The 22,187-nt window shown below is 44.3% G+C and overlaps 1 protein-coding gene and 1 long non-coding RNA gene across 6 annotated transcripts in view; one reads left to right on the plus strand and one right to left on the minus strand.

Annotated features, from left to right (window-relative positions):
* The window catches only part of CCDC60 (coiled-coil domain containing 60), a 204,668-nt gene that overhangs the window by 129,184 nt on the left and 53,297 nt on the right, over positions 1–22,187 (plus strand). For 2 of the 3 annotated variants that reach the window (XM_055358152.2, XM_004053980.4), the window contains exons 3-4: positions 6,550–6,720; positions 13,633–13,740. The exons of the other annotated variant lie outside the window; for it this stretch is intronic. In XM_055358152.2, the coding sequence (XP_055214127.1) occupies positions 6,550–6,720; positions 13,633–13,740 (279 nt within the window). The remainder of the gene's footprint in view (positions 1–6,549; positions 6,721–13,632; positions 13,741–22,187) is intronic. 3 annotated transcript variants of the gene reach the window in all.
* LOC109028980 (uncharacterized) overlaps positions 1–22,187 on the minus strand; it is a 283,881-nt gene that overhangs the window by 77,539 nt on the left and 184,155 nt on the right. The gene's annotated exons all lie outside the window — the stretch shown is intronic.

Here is a 22,187-nt window from a genome sequence, read left to right on the forward strand (position 1 = left end):
GACCGGGCGAGATGGTTCACACCTGTAATCCCAGCACTCTGGGAGGCCGAGGCAGGTGGATCACCTCAAGTCAGAAGTTCAAGACCAGCCTTGATAACATGGTGAAACCCCGTCTCTACTAAAAATATAAAAACTAGCCAGGCGTGGTAGTGGGCACCTCTAATCCCAGCTACTCAGGAGGCTGAGGCAGGAGAATTGCTTGAACCCAGGAGATGGAGGTTAGTGTGAGCTGACACGGTGCCACTGCACTCCAGCCTCAGTGACAGAAGGAGACTTCATCTCAAAAAAAAAAAAATGTATAAAACAGAGCTGCATTCTGACTGCCTCTGGGCCACTTACTCAAGGCTCCTTGGGCTTGTGTTTTCTCCAGACCATGGCCACTCATACTGGCATAAACCTCTTTGGAATATTTTACAGAGTTTGGTTTTATTTCCATCAACAACACCAATTTCTAAAACATGCAAAGCCAACATTTTGGTAGCACACATCGTATTATATGATGTCATATAACATTTTATTCAATGGAAACTAAACTTTTCTTGGTTTAAAATCGTACTTGCTCAGAGCCTTTGCACATGTTGTTCCTGCTACTGGAATACTCTTCCCCCAACAAGTATCTGCATGGTTTACTCCCTTACCTCCTTCACATCTTTCTGCAAACATCACCTTCTGAGTGAGGGTTTCACTGACCATCTTTTTCTAAATGCACTGACACCCCTCATCCCTGGCATCTCGTCCCACTTGCCTGCTCTGTTCCTCCATAGCAGTTGGCACTTTGGGTACCATTTACTTCTTAGTTTTCAATGTGTCTCCACCCTCTGGAATACGAGCTTCATGAGGGCCAGAACTCTGCAGCTATTTTGTTTACTGCTGCATCCTCAACACATAGTGCTTGGTATGTAATAAGCATTCACCAAATATTTGTTGAACATTTTCATTGAATGGTTGATAATGGCGCAGTTATTTAGGCAAACACACAAATTGGAAATTGGGATTAATCCGTGTAATAAAGAATCTGACTCCATTCTTGATATTTGACTACTGATGGATTTCAAGCTCCAACACTCCATCCTCACCCACCACACCATTCCCTTCTGCCCTATATCTGGGCAAGTTGATAAGAAAGCCCAGGTGCACCCTCCTTTGATGCTGGTGGGAAGTTCAAATCATCTCCAAATGTGGAACCACTACCTCACCCCCTAACCACCATAAAACCCCAAGCCACTGGTCCCTTCCTGCTCTTTCAGGCAGTTTGAAGACCTGCTTGGGAGACTTCCCTGCTCTCCCCAGAAAATATAGTTATGTGAGTAATAACCCATTTCATACTCTCTTGGTGTGTGCATTGTGTTGAGGTAGGAGGTGGGACTTAACACCAGAGGTGGGCCTTGGACACCGGACCAAAGTGAGAACTAGCTAAAACAGGGACAGGGAAGGAGCACCTTTCCATAAGATACGTCCATCAGTTTACCATTGCCATGGCAACACTCTGGGAGTTACTGCCCCTTTCTATGGCAATGACACAATGACCCAAAAGTTACCACCTTTTCCCTAGAAATTCCTGCATAAACTACCACTTATCCTACATGTAATTAAAAGTGGGTATAAATACGACTGCAAAACTGCCCTGAGTTGCTGCTCTCAGCACACTGCCTGTGGGGTGGCCCTGCTCTGCAGGTGCAGTCATGGAGCAGTAACACCGCCTCTTCAATAAAGCTGTTTTCTTCTACCACCAGCTCACCCTTGATTCTTTCCTGGGTGAAGCCAAGCACCCTCCTAGGCTAAGCCCCAATTTTGGGCATGCCTGCCCTGCATCAGTATCAGTCTTGACTTCTGAACAAATTTTCAGTGAAGGGTCTGTTACAGATTGAATGTTTGTGTCCCCCCACCAAATTCATATGTTGAAATCCTTACCCACCTCCCAATATGATATTAGGAGTTGAGGCCTTTGGGAGGTGATTAGCCTCCACCTTTGTGAATGCAATTAGTGCCCCTATGAAAGAGACTCTGGAGAGCTCTCTAGCTCTCTTCCCTCCATGTGAGGCTTCAGTGAGAAAATGGCAGTCTCCAACCTGGAAGAGGGACCTCACCAGAACCCAATCATGCTGGCACCCTGATCTTGGGCTTCCAGCCTCCAGAACTGTGAGAAAGAAGTTTCTGTTGTTTAAGCCACCCAGTCTATGGTATTTTTGTAGCAGCAGCCAAAGCAGACTGAAACAGAGTCCATCCCATCTCTGTAAAGTGGCACGACAATGAAAAGCAGTTGCTGTCACATCAGTCTCACCTCCCAGGTTATTTCCGCATTTGCTTTGTTTGTGCTACACAGAGAAAAATCCTCATGTGTGAAGTTAAGAGGTTGCAAACGCTAACGGTTTTCTTTTTATCAAGTTCCCTTGCAGCTTCAGGACTCTCACCGATTCAGAAGCTTGAAAGCAAAATGGAAGCATATTTTTGTTTCAAACATGAATTCCACCTCATATTAACTGCTCACATTCCTAAACTTAAATATAAAAGCCAGCAGCCAGGCACGGTGGCTCACGCCTGTAATCCCAGCACTTTGGGAGGCCGAGGCGGGTGGATCGTAAGATCAGGAGTTCAAGACCAGCCTGGCCAATATAGTGAAACTTCGTCTCTACTAAAAATAAAAATAAAATAAATAAATAAATAAATTAGCCGGGCGTGGTGGCACATGCCTGTAATCCCAGCTACTCAGGAGGCTGAGGCAGGAGAATTGCTTGAACCCAAGAGGTGGAGGTTGCAGTGAGCCGAGATTGCACCACTACACTCCAGCCTGGGTGATAGAGCAAGACGCTGTCTTAAAAAATAAAAATTAAAAAAAAAAAAAAGCCAGGCAAAAGCACCTATAACTGACAATATGGCATTACTAAGTGATAACAGGTTACCCACTCATTTGCTTTTGCACAATTTTATACATAAGGAAACTGAGAGATTATTTTGCAATGACAAGAACATGAGCTGAGCAGATATGACTGATCCTTGCCTGCAACTGACTGTCTGGGATGGATATATGACATGTGGCATAAACATTCAAAAAGTTTTACATGAGCTGAGAAGCAGGATTTAAATTTAGAAAACATTCAGTGGTAATCTTCCAGGAGCACATTCATAAAGAGCAAAAATACAGCATTTTATTGAGTCTAAACCACCATCACATCTAAGATATGCCACTAAAAAGAAAAATTAAACAATGAAAAGAATTTTTTATTTAAAAGATTTAACATAACAAAATGAAAACACTGCCAATTAAAATAAGATGGTTCTTTCTTATCACTTAGAATTTTTATTTTGTAAAAATATTTTAGGCCAGGTGCAGTGGCTCATGCTTGTAATCCCAGCATTTTGGAGGCTGAGGCAAGATGATCACTTGAGGCCAGGAATGTGAGACCAGCTTGGGCAACACAGTGAGACCCCCATCTCTACAAAAATTAAAATTTTTTTAAAAATTAAAAAATATATATATTATTTCCTAATTTTTAAGAAAAGCTCCTTTTTTACCTACTTAAATAATTTTTTAATATTCCATTTATATTTGTATATTCTGTTCAAACCAAAAGGAAAACACAGGTCAAATACATTGGTTAAGGTATTCCTCAAACTTCTTCACATTCAAAGCCCAACTCTTCAGAATCACTCTTCCACTCAGAGTCGACAATGTCCTGCGGAACATTTCTTAAGAGGATGCTCCTCTGTTGTCTCCAAGATTTCTTCCCAGCTGCAGACCCAAGTCTGAAAGTTTTTATAATGGCACTTTCTTGCTTCTTCAAAAAATTTTTTGAGATGGAGTCTCACTCTGTCACTCAGGCTGGAGTGCAGTGGCGTGATCTCAGCTAACTGCAACCTCCGCCTCCCTGCAAACTCTGCCTCCCGGGTTCCAGTGATTCTCCCTCAGCCTCCCGAGTAGCTGGGATTAGAGGCACCCGCCACCACCCTGGCTAATTTTTGTATTTTCAGTAGAAACGGGGTTTCATCATGTTGGCCAGGCTGGTCTCAAACTCCTGACCTCAAGTGATCCACCCGCCCCGGCCTCCCAAAGTGCTGAGATTATAGGCATGAGCCACCACACCAAGCCTACTTTCTTGATTTTACAAGAATATGTCAAAGAAAAAGACTTTTCAGACTTCAAACTCCTGGTCCAGTGATTTATTGCCCAGCGGGGGCAATTGTGCAGTCAGGCTACCAGGAGTAACAACCAAATTTAAACCTATAGAGGCCACAACAACTGCAAAGCAACTGCCACGTAGCTGGCAGTGATTGTGAATGGCCAATGATTGTAAGACGCAGTTTCACGTCAGGGAAGTTGAGATGCGAAAAAATGGGCCTTTCAGAATTAGTGAACACAGACCGATGCAATAGAAATGTACAAAATGAATTGATCTAGTATATAACAGAATGTTTTGTGTTGTGGGTGTTGTTAATAGCTTTAAAAGCTGTTAATGAAAACTCAGACATTTGCAGATTCCTGAAGCATTTTTACGTACAGTCCAAGCAATTCCCAAATCCAGGCTCACTTAAGAACCCAACGCCCTGCACCATGTTTCCTGCCTTCACTGTCGGCTTTAGCTCTAGCCACTCTTCTGTGCTCCAGTGTTTTAAAGATAGTTATAGTTCCCTAAAGAGGCCATCATCAGACTCACCTTTTTGCATTTACACCTGATATTCCGTCCACTGGTATGCCATGTCCCACTTTGTTCTACTGGTGAATTCCTACTTAGCCTAAATACTACCTCCTCCAGAAAGCCTTCCAAGATTTCTCTAGGTTCCTATAGCCCTTTGGTACATTAGGTTGAGAGTATCTGTTTGTGGGTGTTCTTCCTCCATGACACTGTGAACTCCTTGGGGGGTAAATGTTTTATCTTATTGCTTTGTGCAGCCCCAGTCCCCTGAACTGGTCCCTGGAATAGCAGGTTCTCAGCCAAGGTCAGCCAGAGGAATGAATGAATGAAATGTTATCACTTAGCTGCCACCCATGTGATGTGATTTGAAAAATGCTGGAAAATCCCGACCTCCCGCCTCCCAGCATATTCCCAATGGACATTTGTAAGAGTCCCCCGATGAAATGAAATGCCCTTCATAACACCTTAGCTCGTCTTAGCAAATAAGCAGGGGTCAACTAATCATATGAGTCTGGCCATGACAGCTGGCTGGGAATATTCCCATGCAAAACTGAGCACGAGAGACACCAGAGGAGAGGAAGAGGCCACCTTCAAACAGGGAAAGAAAATCCTACTTTCTCCAGGAAGAGGTCTCCAGCCTCCCCCTAGTCTCAATTAGGTGCCCCCTTCCCCAAAGCCCGGAGTCCTTCCTCTCCCATTACCCTGTGCTATTATTGACTTCATGTATCTCTCTCTCTCTCTCTCTCTCTCTCTCTCTCTCTCTCCTACTGAACCATGAACCCTGAGGGACCCAATGTCTTGTTCATCACTGTATCCCCAACAGTCAGTACAATACCCAACACACATTGCTTGCTTACTAGGAATTTGGAGAACAAATAAAATTGATGGTTGCTTATTAGGAATTTGGAGAACAAATAAAACTGAATTTGAGAACCAACATTTACATCTAGGAACAAAGTGGGCAGACAGAAAGAAACATGTAGACACCTCTGCATCACTCCTTCTCCACCACAGGGCTGCTAACTCCAACCCCAAGGTGAAGACTGGCAAAGCGCAGGGAGGTGTGTAGCCCATCAGGGCTGAGAATGTCTTCACATCAAGCCAGCATCAAGACATCTGATTAGGAAATAGTGGTTGAGTTGGCATGAAAAGAATAATGAAGTCCCAACATATGTTACTTGACACAGCAAGAACCCACACACTAGTACTTGAACTTCTGTAGCAGTCATGCTCATAGATGTGAGCATTTAGGCAAATCAAAGAGAGGGCAGCCTTAGCCAGGAGCCGAGGCCCTTTAGTGCCTGCTATGCCATTGATTTTCATGGAAGAGCCCATCTTCTGTGCCAGCCACTTCACTGCTGACCCCTTCCCATGCATGATGGTATCTGATCCTGCAGGCTGTGAATTGTTATGTTCATTCCACAGCACCTAGCAGAGTGCCTGGTGCTGTAAGTGGGCACTCCATAAACATTTGTTGAGTGATGGGATGATGAAGGAAATGAGGCTCAGAGAGATTCAAGGACTTGGCCAAGGTCTTTAGTACAAGGTGGATCCAGAATTCAAACTCAGGTCTGGCTGAGTCTGGAAATCTACAGGTGGGAAGGCTCCTGCCCTGCAGGCACGAGGGCACACTCAGAGATTATTGTTCCCAAGACAATAAGAGTCAACTCATCTTTTTTTTAAATTTGTGTCTCCCTCTCCTCCCTCCCTCTCTCTCTCTTTCCTTCCCTCTCCCTCTCTCACTCTCTCTCTCTCTTTCTCTATTTCTACCTGTTTCCTTCTCTCTATCCCTCTTTATCTCTCTTTTCTCTTTCCTCTCTTTTTCTCTTTTTCTTTCTCTCCTTCTCCTTCCTTCTCTCTCTCTCTCCACCCTCCCACCTTCCTCCCTCTCTCCCTCTTCCTCCCTGCATGTCTCCAGCTTTTTGATCCAGTCTGTGAAGATAGGCCATGGATATTTTGCTATTCTGAGGGAAGAGACTGCAAAGAAAAAGAAGCAACAACAACTTCAGAAACTGAAAGAGGAGGAAAGAAATAAATTCCAGCCAGCCGAAAAGATCTCAGAAATCCACTATGGGGACACCTTATTGAGGTAAGTGGATGCAGTAGCTGTGGCACTGAAGGTTTTGGGAACGACCATTGAGAGTGAACCCTGCCTGGTAAGGTCAAGCGAGGGCAGCTATCTCAGAGCACGTGCCCCTTCTCAGCCTGGCATCTAACACCTTCTTTAGTGTGGTCCAACCAACCTTGATAGCCTCGCTTTCTGGTATTCGCTGGAATATCTTCCACTTATCACTAACCACCCAGCTTAAATGCTGCTCTCTCCGAATACTTCCTGGATTTCAGTCCAACCACCTCCTGCACCCATTTGCACTCCAGGTCCCCATAATACGTGTTTATATGCTAGTTTTAGTCCACATCAGTATCTCTGTTCCATACCTTCAGTGGCAGCCCCAGGGCCTGGCTCATTGTCCACAGAAACCAGGTGCATAAAAAATGCCTCCTTTTTTTTTTTTTTTTTTTTTGATATGGAATCTCGCTCTGTTGCCCAGGCTGGAGTGCAGTGGCGCGATCTTGGCTCACTGCAACCTCTGCCTCCCAGGTTCAAGCGATTCTCCTGCCTCAGCCTCCCAAGTAGCTGGGATTACAGGTGCCCACCACCACGCCTGGCTAATTTTTTTGTATTTTTAATAGAGACGGGGTTTCACTGTGTTGGCCAGGCTGGTCTCGAACTGCTGACCTTGTGGTCTGCCCACCTGAGCTTCCCAAAGTGCTGGGATTACAAGTGTGAGCCACCACGCCCGGCCTTCTTTTTTTGTAAAGGACTTTCCCCTGGTTGGAAAAGGACTATCAATAGACTGGTCCATTATGAAATGCCCATGCATATAATAATAGTAATAACCAAAATAACAATAAAAACAGATGATGATGTTTACTGTGTGCTTTATGCACACCTATTCGGCTAAATTTCAAAACATTCCTGAGATAGGTGCTATCATTGGCCCCATTTTAGAGATGGAGAAATGAGGCTTAGAAGTTAACTAATCTCCCCCAAGGTCAGTAGTTAGAAAGCAGCTCTGAGTCCCAAACTTAGTGGCACCAAAATCCATCAACTGCACCATTTGGCGTGGACAAAATCCTGGGATACTTTGAGCTTGTGCAGACTGAATGAGGCACAAACCAAGGATGGAAAGGAAAGCAGCCAGGGAGGAAATGCAGGGTAGAAAAATGGCCTGCAGCTGTAGCCACTCTCCTGTGAGCGCAGCTGTTGCAACCCTAGCTACATATTAGAATCATCTGGCAAGTTTTTAAAAACACCACTGTCCAGGTCAGTTACATTAGGCTCTCTAATGTACGTTAGCTGTTCATAGATTAATTTTTTTTATTTCAATAGTTTTTGGGGAACAGGTGGTGTTTGGTTACATGAATAAGTTCTCCAGTGGTGATTTCTGAGATTATGGTGCACCCATCACCCAAGCAGGGTGCACTGTACCCAATGTGCAGTCTTTTATCCCTCACCCTCCTCCCACCCTTCCCCCAGGAGTCCCCAGAGTCCATTATATCATTCTTTTGCCTTTGCATCCTCATAGCTTAGCTCCCACTTATGAATGAGAATATATGATGTTTGGTTTTCCATTCCTGAGTTACTTTACTTAGAATAATGGTCTCCAACTCCATCCAGATTGCTGAAAAGGCCATTATTTTGTTTCTTTTTATGGCTGAGTAGTATTCCATGGTGTATACATATAAGTATATACATACCACATTTTCTTTATCCACTCATTGATTGATGGGCATTTGGACTGGTTCTATATTTTTGCAATTGTGAATTGTGCTGCTATAAACATGCATGCGCAAGTGTCTTTTTCAGACAATGACTTCTTTTCCTCTGAGTAGATACTGAGTAGTGGGATTGCTGGATCAAATGGTAGTTCTACTTTTAGTTCTTTAAGGAAACTCCATACTGTTTTCCACAGTGGTTGTACTAGTTTACATTCCCGAAAAAAAGTGCTCAACATCGCTAATTATCAGAGAAATGCAAATCAAAACCACAACGCAATACCACCTTACTCCTGCAAAGAACGGCCATAATATAAAAAGGAATAGGTGTTGGCTTGGATATTCACAGAATTTTTTTAAGTTTCCCTAAGCGAATCCAGTGGAAGCCACGGTTGAGAGCCGTTAGGCTAAGGCTGCCTTCAGGAATCCAAACTGCCAGGTCATTTGCCGAAAATGAAATGGAAGCCACGACAGATACCCACTTTCCTCTGCACCATTTCCCAAATTCTGTTCTTGAGAATGTTAATTTACAGAATGTGAATGTGTGCTTCTTATAAACAAGGGTCCTGTCAATGGAATCATATATTATGTGACTCTTCTGTGTCTGGCTTCTTTCACTTATAGTGCATTTGAGGTTCATCCGAAACAGAGAGCAGATTGTTGACTGCCAGATGCTGGGGGCAGGGGGAATGGGAAGTGACCACATGGGTCTGGAGTCCCCTTTTGGGAGTGATGAAAATGTTTTGTAACAAGAGGTTATGGTTGTACAACATGGTGCAATGTACTAAATACCACTACATTCTACTCTTTAAAACAGTTAATTTTATGTTCTGTGACTTTCACCTTAATAAATTTTTCTTCAGGCCAGGCATGGTGGCTCACACCTGTAATCCCAGCACTTAGGAAGGCTGAGGCAGGAAGATCACTTGAGCCCAGGAGTTCAACACCAGCTTGGGCAACATAGAGAGACTCCATCTCTCTTTAAGGAAAAAAAAGAAAAATATATACAATTTTTTCAAGTAGAACAAGGGTTCTTGTCTGTGAGGCCTGGGGTATCTAGTCAGAGGAGAACAGGACCTCTTTAAAGCCCAGGGTTCCAGGTGATGGATGAAAACCCAGACTGCAAGACCTGATGGAGCTGGTATATTTCCAGTCACCTCCCCTAGAATCATGGCTGTTGGGATCCCAGAATATTGTGGAAAGGGTCTCTTCTTTGACTCCTCATTGGTGTAGACCCTGGGATCAGCACAAATTGTGCCTTCCTGACCGAACTCAATGGCACCCATAGATTCTGATACTCCTAGTGACAGACTGGCAGCCTTTCCCTGGAATAAAGAGAAGGCATGAACTCATGGCTCTTTTTTCAGGAGCTATGCTCAGATTGACAGGCAAACCCAAAAAGCACTGGGGAAAGATGGTGTCTATGAAAGACACTCCTGTGCCTGTTTAAATGGCTTGGGTGTCTTGTTCCACTTGTTTGGATGGAGTTTCTCATCCATGGTCGTAGAACGCAATTCTCCCCTCTCCAATCCATGTTTCAGTGTGTGAGACATGATTTATTTAAAGTTTAATAAGTTTAAATATGCATGAGATCGCTCCTCTTGTAGACTTTGGTCTGGTTATGTCTTATCTGGTAGGTTCTATGAGTTATACAAGGCTGGTTATTAAAAAAAACTGGAAGTCATTACGGCAATGTAGCCATCAAATGCACGGGTGGGAGGGTGTTATAAAACAGCATTAGGAGATTGTCTACACCCAGACAGGGTAGTGGTGGTGAAGCACACAAGCCTTGGAACCAGTTAGGACTTCCCCCATACAACTGTTTAACTTTGAACAAATCCCTGTACCTCTCTGAGTCTCCTTTTCTTCACGTACATAAATAAATGGTACCAAACTCCCAAGCTTATTATGAGGATTAAATGAAATGATACTTAGCCTAGAGTCTACGTATAAGACATGCTCAGTAATTGTTCCTATTATGATGCAATAAAGTGAGTTTGAGCTCTCTGAGCCTCAGTTACCTAAAATCCTTAAATGTATGGCTAAAAATCTTAATTTCCATGAAAGCTGAAAAGCATCTCACATCTAACAGCAATGCTTCTATAGATAAAAATCCAATCACAAAAGTATAAAAAATACAAGTTTCATTTATAAATACTTTTTAAACAAAGTATTTGATCTTGTGCATCATAAAAGTGAAAGGAATTATTTTCTCCTCTCTGGATCTAAGACCATAGAATACATTCTTTTAGACAAAAGTTTTAAGTCTGACAAACTATGCAGGGAAAAAAAAAATCAAGCACATCCCCAAAGATTTCTGCCTGCAAGCAGTCTTTCCCACTGTGCTCAGTGACCTCATTTCTCAGCTGCAGATTCAGCTGAAAAGGTGGGAAAAAAAGTGATGGGTAAAATTTGTTTTATTATTGCGGTTGAGAGAAGACATAAAACCAGAGATTAGGGATGTAAAAGCTGGGTTAATTTCCACATATCCTAAACCACTGGAAGCATGGTTGAGCCAGTAAGAAAAGGTCACAGCAAGGCATTTGCTGTGGTTTTCTCAGCTCTAGGGTTGAATAAAGAGTCAGTGGAAGTGAACATTGGAGGACCTAGATTCTGGTCCTAATTCTTGTTAACTCTGTGATTCCAGAATTATCCTCACATTCCCAGGAGGAAGGTAAACGCCTAACTTGTGTCCCAGCATCATCACTGGCCCCCTCCATCCCATTCCCCACACTAAGCCCCAAGCTAAGTGATCTTTTCAAAATATAAATTGCACACAGCCTAACACCCTCCATGGTTGCCATTCCTCACAGGGTAAACACAAAAGTCTCAGCAGGGGTTCCAAGGCCCTGGATGGTCTAGCCTGTGGCTTGCCTCTCCAACCCCAGCTCATAGCCTCCTTTTACTCCCTCTACCCCAGCCACACTCTCCTGCTTTCTTACTCATGACATGGCCTCCTCTACAGAGTCTTTACACATGCTGTTCCCTCTGGCTGGAAGGTCTTTCCCTCCTCCATTTACCCAGTTAATTTCCATTCAACCTTCAGATTTCAGCTCAATATTTACTTCTGCTACAGTTACTATTGCCATGAACACCCACTCTAAAACTTATTAACTCAAGATAATCAGAACTTCTTTCTCTCATAAATCTGCAATTTGAGTAAGGCTCAGAGAGGCAACTCACAGGACCCATTTCCAAGACAGCTCACTCACATTGGTGGCAAGTTGTATTTGGCTGTCAGTTCGTGAGCTTGGTTCCTTTCCCTGTGGGCCTCCTCACAGGCTGCCAGCTTCCCCACAGCATGGCAGCTGAATGCTGAGTGAGCATCCCAGGACACAGGAAGGAGAGGTTGCCTATTCCTGGTGCCCAGAATCACATGACTTCTGACATATTCTATTAGGTCAGCTGGTCACAGAGCCAAATGAACATAGACCTACCTCTCGATTGGAGAAGTTTCAAAGAATTTGGGGGACATGTTTTGAAATTTCCACAACTTCCTCAAGGAAGTACAGTATTCCCTGGCTTCCATTTCAGTCAAATTTACGATTCTAGGCTATTAAAGCACTTTCTATTGGGACACTTATCACAACTGTGTGTTTGGTTGTACCCATCTCCCCCACTAGACTCAGCTTCGGAAGAGGAGAGGCTGCATCTGTTTCATACATTGCTGTATTGGCAGCCCCCAGCTCAGAGAAGAGGTTCAATAATCATTGGTAGAAATGAATGAATCAGGGAACCTATCAATGATCCAATCAATGAAAGTACTTACACTGCAGCTCAGAAACTAAAAGGCCTTCAGGTAACAGGCAGATGGCATGAATTAGAAAGAAAGGCAGAGAGTGAGAACAGGGATGCTTGTGTTTGGGGTAACTGAAGAAGCACACACCTCATTCAAAGCAGTCTGTGGCCCATCATTCTTGTGTAGAAACACAGGTCCCGAGTGGCCAGAGCTTTCAATTTTTTGAAGGCCAAAGTTTTTTCATTTTTATGTGACATCTCCCAATTTTAAAATACAGACAATTGATTCAATTGCACACACACACACACACACACACACACACACCCAGAGAGAGAGAAAGAAAGAGAGAGAAAAAGAGAGTGGATTAATTAAAATATGTCTGTGGGCTGAATTTGGCCATGGACAAAAATATATATACCCCACAGCCAGGTGCGATGTCTCACGCCTGTAATCCCAGCACTTTGGGAGGCCAAGGCAGGTGGATCACTTGAGGACAGGAGTTCAAGACCAGCCTGGCCAACATAGCAAAACCCCATCTCTACTTAAAATACAAAAAAGTAGCCAGGCATGGTGGCACATACCTGTAATCCCAGCTACTCGGGAGGCTGAGGCACGAGAACTGCTTGAACCTAGGAGGCAGAGGTTGCAGTGAGCCAAGATCACGCCACTGCACTCCAGCCTGGGTGACAGTGAGATTCTGTCTCAAACAAACAAACTATATATATCATATGACTCAAGCATGACAACAACCCCCCCCCCCAAAAAAAATCCTATTTTCTATAACGGAAATGATTTGCTCTGCTGTAGTGGTGAAAGAAAAAACACCTCAATATGGTATTAAATTGCTGTTTCCAGAACACAGCTGAAAGTATACCTTGTCTGGCCCTTAAAGCAAACATTTCCAACCCTAGTATAATATACTAGTATACCGCATGATTTATCTTGTTTATTCTCTTGGCTCTTCTAGCAGATTATATACTCCATGAGGCAGGGACTTTTTTTTTTTTTTTTTTTTTTGAGACAGAGTCTCGCTCTGTCACCCAGGCTGGAGTGCAATGGCACGATCTCAGCTCACTGCAACCTCTGCCTCCCGGGTTCAAGAGATTCTCCTGCCTCAGCCTCCCGAGTAGCTGGGACTACAGGCACGTGCCACCACGCCCAGCTGTTTTTGTATTTTTAGTAGAGACAGGGTTTCACCGTGTTAGCCAGGATGGTCTTGATCTCCTGACCTTGTGATCCACCCGCCTTGGCTTCCCAAAGTGCTGGGATTACAGGCATAAGCCACCGCACCCGACCGAGGGCAGGGACTTTTATATGCTCTGTTAAGGAACTGCATCTGAAACCCTCATCCCTCCAGCAGAAATTATTTGCCTGATACATAGTAAGTGTCCAGTCATATCTGCCAAATAGACCGTGGCAAGAGAAGAAGGTGTTCAAAGCTACTGCTCATTGTTCACATTGTTTCTCTGTCTGCTTGTCCTTCAGCACATATGATGATGAGAAGTTGAAGACACTGGGAGCTAGAGTCACACATCGCCCATTCACTCCCATCCACAGCTGCATCATTTCTGCCTCGCTACCCGAGGCTCACGTGTAAGTAGTCTCACCTCCGGCTCATTTGCTTTGCTAGCTTATAAATTGAAGCCGAACTGAAATGACTCAACAAGCTGTCATGTCAGTAGCTGTTCCTTTGTCCTCTTGAAAGGGACATGGAGCCTGGAGCTGGCAAAGCTATTTGGCATATAAAAATAACAGAAAGTAGACACAGTGGTTTACAGCTAAGTGGCAAATCAGCTGGGACTGAGTCATTTCATTTCTTGCCAAGCCAGAAGCTCTAATGTCAAATAGTTTGCAAAGCCTGATAAAATCTGTCTACAGCCCTCATCGAGTGTGTGTGAGAACATCTCAGCCTGTGCTCAGGGGCATGTTTTCCCCAAGACTCAAGGAGCTGTTTCCCAGAGAAGCCCCTCCAGTTTTCTGACCCGAGGCATGAACTCATCATTGCGTGGTGCAATAGGAACTAATCAACCTTCCAAAGAACACTCTTGCTTTCTAAAGTCTTGACGTCTTGTTCCCCTTGTGTCTATTCCAAATCTCAAGCCCAACTTTTTCTTTTTCACCAGTTAGCACTTTTCAGCTGGAAGATTTCAGGCACAGGGATACAAGCTTTTGACTTTAGGGCAGGGTTTTTCAGCCTTGACACCGCTGACATTTTGAGAGAAATAATTAATTCTTTGTTGTGAAAGGCTGTCCTGTGTATTGTAGGATGTTTAGCCGCATCCATGGCCTCTACCCACTAGATACCAGTGTTGACAACCAAAAATGTCTCCAGACATTACCAAATGTCCCCTGGGAGCAAAAGTGCAAGAGCCCCCACCCCACATCATACACACACACACACACACACTCCACATTGAGAACCACTGCTTTAGGGCAATGGATTCATTTAGAGCTGTGATACAATGATTCCAGACTTCTCTGTCTGCTCATTTGTCAAATATTTATTAGGCTTCTACAGTGTTCGCAGTAATAATGGCCACTCCTCATCACTCTGTAGCATTATCTCACTCAGTCCTCTCAGCCTCCCTGTTGTGTAGGTGTATCATTATCCCCTCTCTGCAGATGGGAAAGCAGAAGCTCAGAGACATATACTCACCTATTCAGGGACACAGAGGTCAGTGTGTTGCTGAGTCAGGTCGGTCTGACTGCAAAGCCCAAGCTTTCATCGCCACACACTACATAGAACATATATCCCAAAGCCTTGTCTTTAAGGAGCTCATAATATATTTGGCAAGCCAAGTTTCCTATACATGAAGAGTAAAAGAATACAAGAGTGAAATCATAGGATAAGATGGCAAACAAAAGAAAATCACTAATAAGAGTACTTAGTTCATGAATGGAAGATGCAAAAACCATCACCAACACCATCATCATCACCACCATCATCCTCACCACCACCATCATCATCACCATCATCCTCACCACCATCATCCTCACCACCATCATTATCATCACCATCATCATCACCATCACCATCATCATCACCACCATCATCATCACCATCACCATCATCATCATCACCATCATCATCACCACCATCATCCTCACCACCACCATCATCATCACCATCATCCTCACCACCATCATCACCACCATCACCACCATCATCACCACCATCACCATCATCATCACCACCATCATCATCATCACCATCATCACCATCACCATCATTATCACCATCATCATCACCAGCATCATCATCATCACCATCATCCTCACCACCATCATCACCATCATCTTCACCACCATCATCATCATCACCATCATCTTCACCACCACCATCATCACCACCATCATCATCACCATCATCCTCACCACCATCATCATCACCGTCATCATCATCACCATCATCATCATCACATTGTGTTGGACACATCCTTATCCCTCCCTAATATTTCAGTCATTAATGAGCCCTATCCCACTCCATCCCATCCCACTGTCCCCCTACCTCTCTTTGATTGGTATTATGATTATAATATTCCAGCCGGCAGCCTAAGCTTGATGTTCTTAAAGCATCTCCTTGCAAAAATAGGCCTTGCAATTTCTCATGATGTCTCTTGAATACACTTGCACTTCTGCCCATCTCTCCCATGGACAAGACTTCTGAAACCAATTGGTATAGAACCAGTGGGCTTTCACTTGCATCTGAATCGTCTGGGGGTGGGGGAGAGCAGGGAGGAAATGTTTCCGAGAATGCAAATTCCTGAGCCCCATCCACAATTTATTTGGTCTGAGCCATTGAGGCTTACTTAAATCAGCTATGAAGAGAGTTTCTTACCCATCTTCTGTCAATGTCATATGGGAAAACTAAAGCCCAGAAAGGGGGAAGAACCTGCCAAAAGTCTGACAACAGGAATCTTTTTTTTAAATTTTTTTATTTCCATAGGTTTTTGGGGAACAGGTGGTGTTTGGTTACATCATTTCTTTAGTGGTGATTTGTGAGATTTTGGTGCAACCATCACCTGGGCCATATACACTGCACCCAATTTGTAGTCTTTTATCCCTCACCTCCTTCCCACCCCTTTCCCTTGAGTCTCCAAAGTCCACTGTGTCATTCTTATGCGTTTGCATCGTCATACCTTAGCTCTACTTATGAGTGAGAACACACTGTTTGGTTTTCCATTCCTGAGTTACTTCACTTAGAATAATAGTCTTCAACCTCATCCAAATTGCTGCAAATACCATAAATTCACTCCTTTTTATGGATGAGTAGTACTCCATCATATATATATATATAGTATATATATATGTATATATATATGTGTATATATATGATGGAATACTACTCATCCATATATATATACACATATATATATGGATGAGTAATATTCCATCATATATATATATAGTATATATATGTATATATATGTGTATATATATATGATGGAATACTACTCATCCATATATATATACACATATATATACACACATATATATACATACATATACACATATATACATATATATACACATATACACACACACACACACACACACACATATATATATATATGTATATATATATGCCACAGCTTCTTTATCCACTCATTGATTGATGGCCATTTGGGTTGGTTCCACATTTTTGCAATTGCAAATTCACAACAGGAATCTTGATCTCCTGACAGCTAAGTCAGATCTTTACACCAGGTTTGTTACATAGGCTATTACTATTATTATTATTATTATCACAGTGGATGTGGTTCATATTCGTATTGGACCAGGGGTCAGCAAACTTTTCTTTAAAGGGCCAGACAGTAAAAATTTTAGGCTTTTCTGACCAGGTGGTATTCCTTGCAACCACTTAACTTTGCTGTTGCAGCATGAAAACTACAACAATGGATGTGGCTATGTTCCAATAAAGTTTTAATTACAAAACCAAAGTGGCAGGCCCACAGGCTGTAGTTTGCTGTAGTCCCTGTCCAGCACTGAAGGCTGCCTTTTCTTATCCTCAGCTGTTCAAAGGCTCTGGCTGCATTTGATGACTTTATTAGTAAGCTATGGCTGTATTACAGATCACCTCAACATGGAGTGGCTTAAAACAACGATTTAGTATTGCTCCTAAGTCTACATGTCAGCTGGGTGGTTCTGCTGGTCAGGTTGGCTCGGCTGATCTTGGCTGGATGTGCTTATGTGTGTACACCCAGCTGATGGGTGAGCTGGAGGTTGGCTGATCTCGAATGGTCTCATTCATAAGTCTTGGTTAGTTGGTCGGTGGCCAGGGTGACATGGGTGAGATGCTGAATGTCTCTCAATACCCAGCAAGCAAACTCAGACTTGTTCACACGGCAAGCAGAAAGGGTTCCAAGAACAAGATCCTAAGTACCCAAAGCCCCTTGAGGGCAATGACAGTGATGATGATGGTGCTGGTGATGATTATTGCATTTTCCATCTGTGAACTAGGCTCAGAATGAACACAGTTACCCTCTCACCACATTCCACTGGCCAAAGCAAGTCACCAGGCCAGCCTAGATACAAGAAGTATGGGGAAAGACTTCCCTTCTTGTGGGGGGGAAGCAGCAAAGTCACATCCCAAAGTGTGCAAAGCAGAGAGGGATGGCATTGTTGTAATCAGTCTACCAAAAGGCACCAGGGCTGGCCCTGCCTGGTAATTCCTGAATTTTCAGTTGTCACGTCAGCCAATGCGGATCAGAGCCTGGGCAGTCCCTTCAATCCCTGTGTGATCGATCCCAAAAGTGGCTGATAATTCCAAATCGACTGTGTAGGGATCAATTCAATCATGTAACAAGAGACTGACCTTTATCTTTAAAAAGGGAAGGGAGCGGTCTCTAGGAATGAGAAGCAGCCTCTCGTTTTTTCCCTCTTAGATGACTGGGCTGTGCCCCACAGCCTTTAATGAGTGACTGGGCAGCAAGGGCAATGCCTGCAACCTGTGTCCAGATTTGCTCTTGGCAATCAGCACGGGGTGCTTGGAATGGCTTTGAATGCATTTTCCAATTTCTCTTGTAAAAGAAAAAAAATGCTTTCTTCTCAGAGATGTTTATGCCCACTAGGATTCTGGTTGGTACAGCAGTTTTAATAGAGTGAGCTATTCAGGTGTGCTGACCGCTGGCACTCGCCCGGAGTTCTGAGCTCAGGGACTTCAGAAGCAGGCTTTGTGTATCCCTGTTCAGCATTTTCACCTCTTATTCCCTGCATTTAAAAAAATAAATGTTCTCTCTTCTAATTTGATAAAATCCAAGATACTATGCTATGACCTGACACATGATCATTATGAGAAAAGACCGATTTCTATCAAGCATGCTTCTGGGGACTTTTTTTTTTAAAGTTTGTTTCACTGCAGATTAGAAGAGCAATCATCAGGTTTGGGGCACTTTTTATAAACAGAGAAAAAGGACCAGATCTATCAGATGAAACCCTATTCTGATGAAAAGGGAGTCTCTACCCTGTAACAAGAGACAACATCCACATTGTCATTAAGAGCACGAATTCAGAAGCCAGACTGCCTGGGCTCACATTCCAACTCTGCCATTTGCTGTCTTTTGTGACCTTGGATAAGTCACTGAGGCCCTTTATGCCTCAGTTTCCTCATCTGCAAAACAGGGATAATAATAGTACCTTCTTCACAGGATTTTATAAGAATGAACTTAGTTAATGGATATTGGGCACTTAGAACAGTGTCTGGCATAGAGTAAGGACTCTTATGGGAAATATTTACCATTAGTATTACTTCGTTGTTCTGTTGTTGTTTTTGTTACTACTCTTTATTATCTCAATGGTTCTGTGTATAAGAATTGTGCTCAAGTACAGGTGCAGTGGCTCACGTCTGTAATCCCAGCACTTTGGGAAACTGAGGCAGGTGGATCACTTGAACCCAGGAGTTTGAGACCAGCCTGGGCAACATGGCAAAACCCCATCTCTACAGAATACAAAAACTATCTGGGCAGGTGTCACACGCCTGTAGTCCCAGCTACTCAGAAGACTGAAGTAGGAGGATCGCTTGTGCCCAGGAGGCAGAGGCTGCAGTGAGCCAAGATCACACCACTGCACTCCATCCTGGGCAACAGAGTGAGACCCTGTCTCAAAAAAAATAAAAAAAAAAAGAATTGTGCTCAAGTTATCAGTTCAGAAAAATATCAGATCTGAACCAATTCATTCCCACCATTTTCCATCAGTAACTGAAAATCTATTGAGCTGACTCTGTGCAGAGCACAGAGCACCCTGTGGTGGACAGGACTCTGTAGGTTGTAGGCTCACGGTCTGGAAAGTCAAGTAATCAGGTAGTTACAGCAGAGCAGGAACCCAAAGGTGAGGACAGGGAGGACATATTGTAGGGATGGGGATGCTTTAGAACCTCCTTAGAGTGAGCCCAGCCCAGACCCAGAGCAATCAAGGAAGGCTTCCAGATGGAGATGAGAGCTGAAGCCCAATCACTGACAGTCAAGAAGGAAGGGGAGCAGGAATATGTATCAGGAGCAGGGAACAGTGCTAAGCACATCACCTCACCCTCACGCTCACCTTTTAAGAGAGGTACTGCAATTACCACCATTTTACAGATAAGAAAACTGAGGCTCAAAGAAGTTAAGTAATTTGGCCAAGGCCACAGGGCCAGTAGATGGCAAAGCTAGAAGTTTAACATGGATGGTGCAAAGAGCGAGCATGGTGAGCTTGAGTGACTGAGTGGATTTTTGCCAGGCTGCAGGTGGTAGCACAAGGAACAGACAGGACAACTCCAGGCTGGAGAGGCGGACGGGGCCTCATGTGTGTCAGTGCATTCGTTTGCTGGGGCTGCCACAGTAAACTACTAGACTAGGCGGCTTAAAGAACAGAAACGTATTTCCTCACGGTTCTGGAGGCTGAAAGCCCAAGATCAAGGTGCTGTCAGGGTTGGTTCCTCCCAACCCTCTCGAGGTTGGAGGATCGCTCTCTCCCTGTCTTCTCTGTGTCCTCATATGGTCTTTTTCTCAGTGCTCACAGCCCTGGCGTCTCTTTAGGCGTCCAAATTTCCTCCTCTTATAAGGACACCAGTCAGATTAGATTAGGGACCACCATAATGGCTTCATTTTTAAGTGAATCCACTCTTTAAAGGTCCCATCTCCGAACACAGTCACACCCTGAGGTACAGAGGTTAGAACTTCAACAAATGAATCTGGTATGTCCACAATTCAGCCAATTACAAATTATTTAGGAAGTTTGAAGATTTTAAGCAAGAGAGGGAGAGGGTCAGGTCTGCATCTGTTGTTGTCATCTGCAGAAATGAATCTGATGCTCACATGCCCCACATCCCCTCCACCACCTTGTGACCAAGCAGACTCCATCTCACCAATTCACTTCCTTTGTTCATTTCCCTCCCCACCCACGTATCCCAAAGCCCAGGCCTGCAGGGGCTCCAAGTTGCAAAACAGAAGAACCCATAGGCCTCTCCCCCGGCCTCTCGCAACCTCCTAGGGTTATGGGGAGGGTATAGTGAGGTGCTCATGGCCCAGTGCCAGGCATGTGGCACAGCTAGCTGCCGCTATTGCTAAATGCTGGACATGGCCTATGTGCCCAGACCTACCAAAATTCTGTCACCTGTAGGGCCCAAGAAGGTGTTACGGGAGAAGAAAGAGACAATAACTGAAAAGGGGTCAGGTGCAATAGCTCATACCTATAATCCCAGAGCTTTGGGAGGCCAAGGCAGGAGGACCGCTGGAGGCCAGGAGTTTGACGCTAGCCTGGGCAACATAGGAAGACCCCATCTCTACAAAATAAAAATAAAAATTAGCTGGGCATGGTGATGCATGTCTGTAGTCCCAGCTACTCTGGAAACTGAGGCAGGAGGATCACTTAAGCCCAGGAGTTGGAGGCTGCAGCCTGGTGACAGAATGAGAGACTGTCTCTTAAACAAATGTTTTATTTAATAAAAAAATTGAAAAAGCTGTGGGCTTACAAGTCCTTTAAATTAGAAGTAAAGGAATAGTAGGCGCTTAGTAGATAATCTGTAGAAGGAAAAGACTCCAGGGAAGAAAGGAAAGAGAGTTTCTCATGGTAGTTTTCCAAAGACCTGGTGGATACAGCCACCCTAGTACACAGAGGTGAGGGAATGGGGTAGGGCAGGGCTGTTCCCCTTCAAGCTAAGCAAATGCATGCCTCTCAAGGATTAGCCGGGATAACCCTGGGCCAGCTCCACACTTGAGCCCAAGGATTGGGTATCACCTTCTGAAGTGGTGCCTTCCTGGAAACAGAGAGTAGAGATACCTTCCTGACCCTGAAAACACCAGGCCTAGGAACCCTGGGGAGTGTTGATGAGGGCAGGATGCAGTTTCAGAGAAGAGCAATTACACAGGTTCTTAATGGAGGCATCTGGCCCATTAGTGTTAAGAGGAGAAATCTTGCGGGGAGGGGGTGGCTGGCCAGGACTCCACCTTGTTTCCAGGAAAAAGGCAGGCAGCAGGTTAACCCTCTCCTGACCTCGCTCTTGGGGTGACCACTGCATCAGCTTCATCAGCACCTCCTCAGAGCCCAGGCCCGTGAGAGCACAGACATGGAGTTAAATTGACACTGGTTCAAATTCTCACTAATCCTAGCAGTGTGACCTCAAGTCACTCATTGCCCCTCTCTGAGCCTCCCATCCCCCATTGTAAAGAGGAGGTGGGAGCGGTATATTACCTAAAGGATTGTTGTGAGCTTTTTTTTTTTTTTCCTAGATGAAGTCTTGCTCTGTCACCCAGGCTGGAGTGCAGTGGCATGATCTCGGCTCACTGCCACCTCCGCCTCCCAGGCTCAAGCAATTCTCCTGCCTTAGCCTCCCGAGTAGCTGGGATTACAGGGGCCTGCCACCGTGCACAGCTAATTTTTGTATTTTTAATAGAGATGGGGGTTTCACCATGTTGGCCAGGCTGGTCTTGAACTCCTGACCTAGTAATCCACCTGCCTCAGCTTCCCAAAGTGCTGGGATTACAAGAGTGAGCCACCGTGCCTGGCCTCGTTGTGAGCTTTAAATGAGATACTGAGAACCATCTCAGTCACCAACAGGCTCTGTG

The sequence above is a fragment of the Gorilla gorilla genome, chromosome 10 (genome assembly GCF_029281585.2).
Source record: "Gorilla gorilla gorilla isolate KB3781 chromosome 10, NHGRI_mGorGor1-v2.1_pri, whole genome shotgun sequence".
Classification (NCBI taxonomy): domain Eukaryota; kingdom Metazoa; phylum Chordata; class Mammalia; order Primates; family Hominidae; genus Gorilla; species Gorilla gorilla.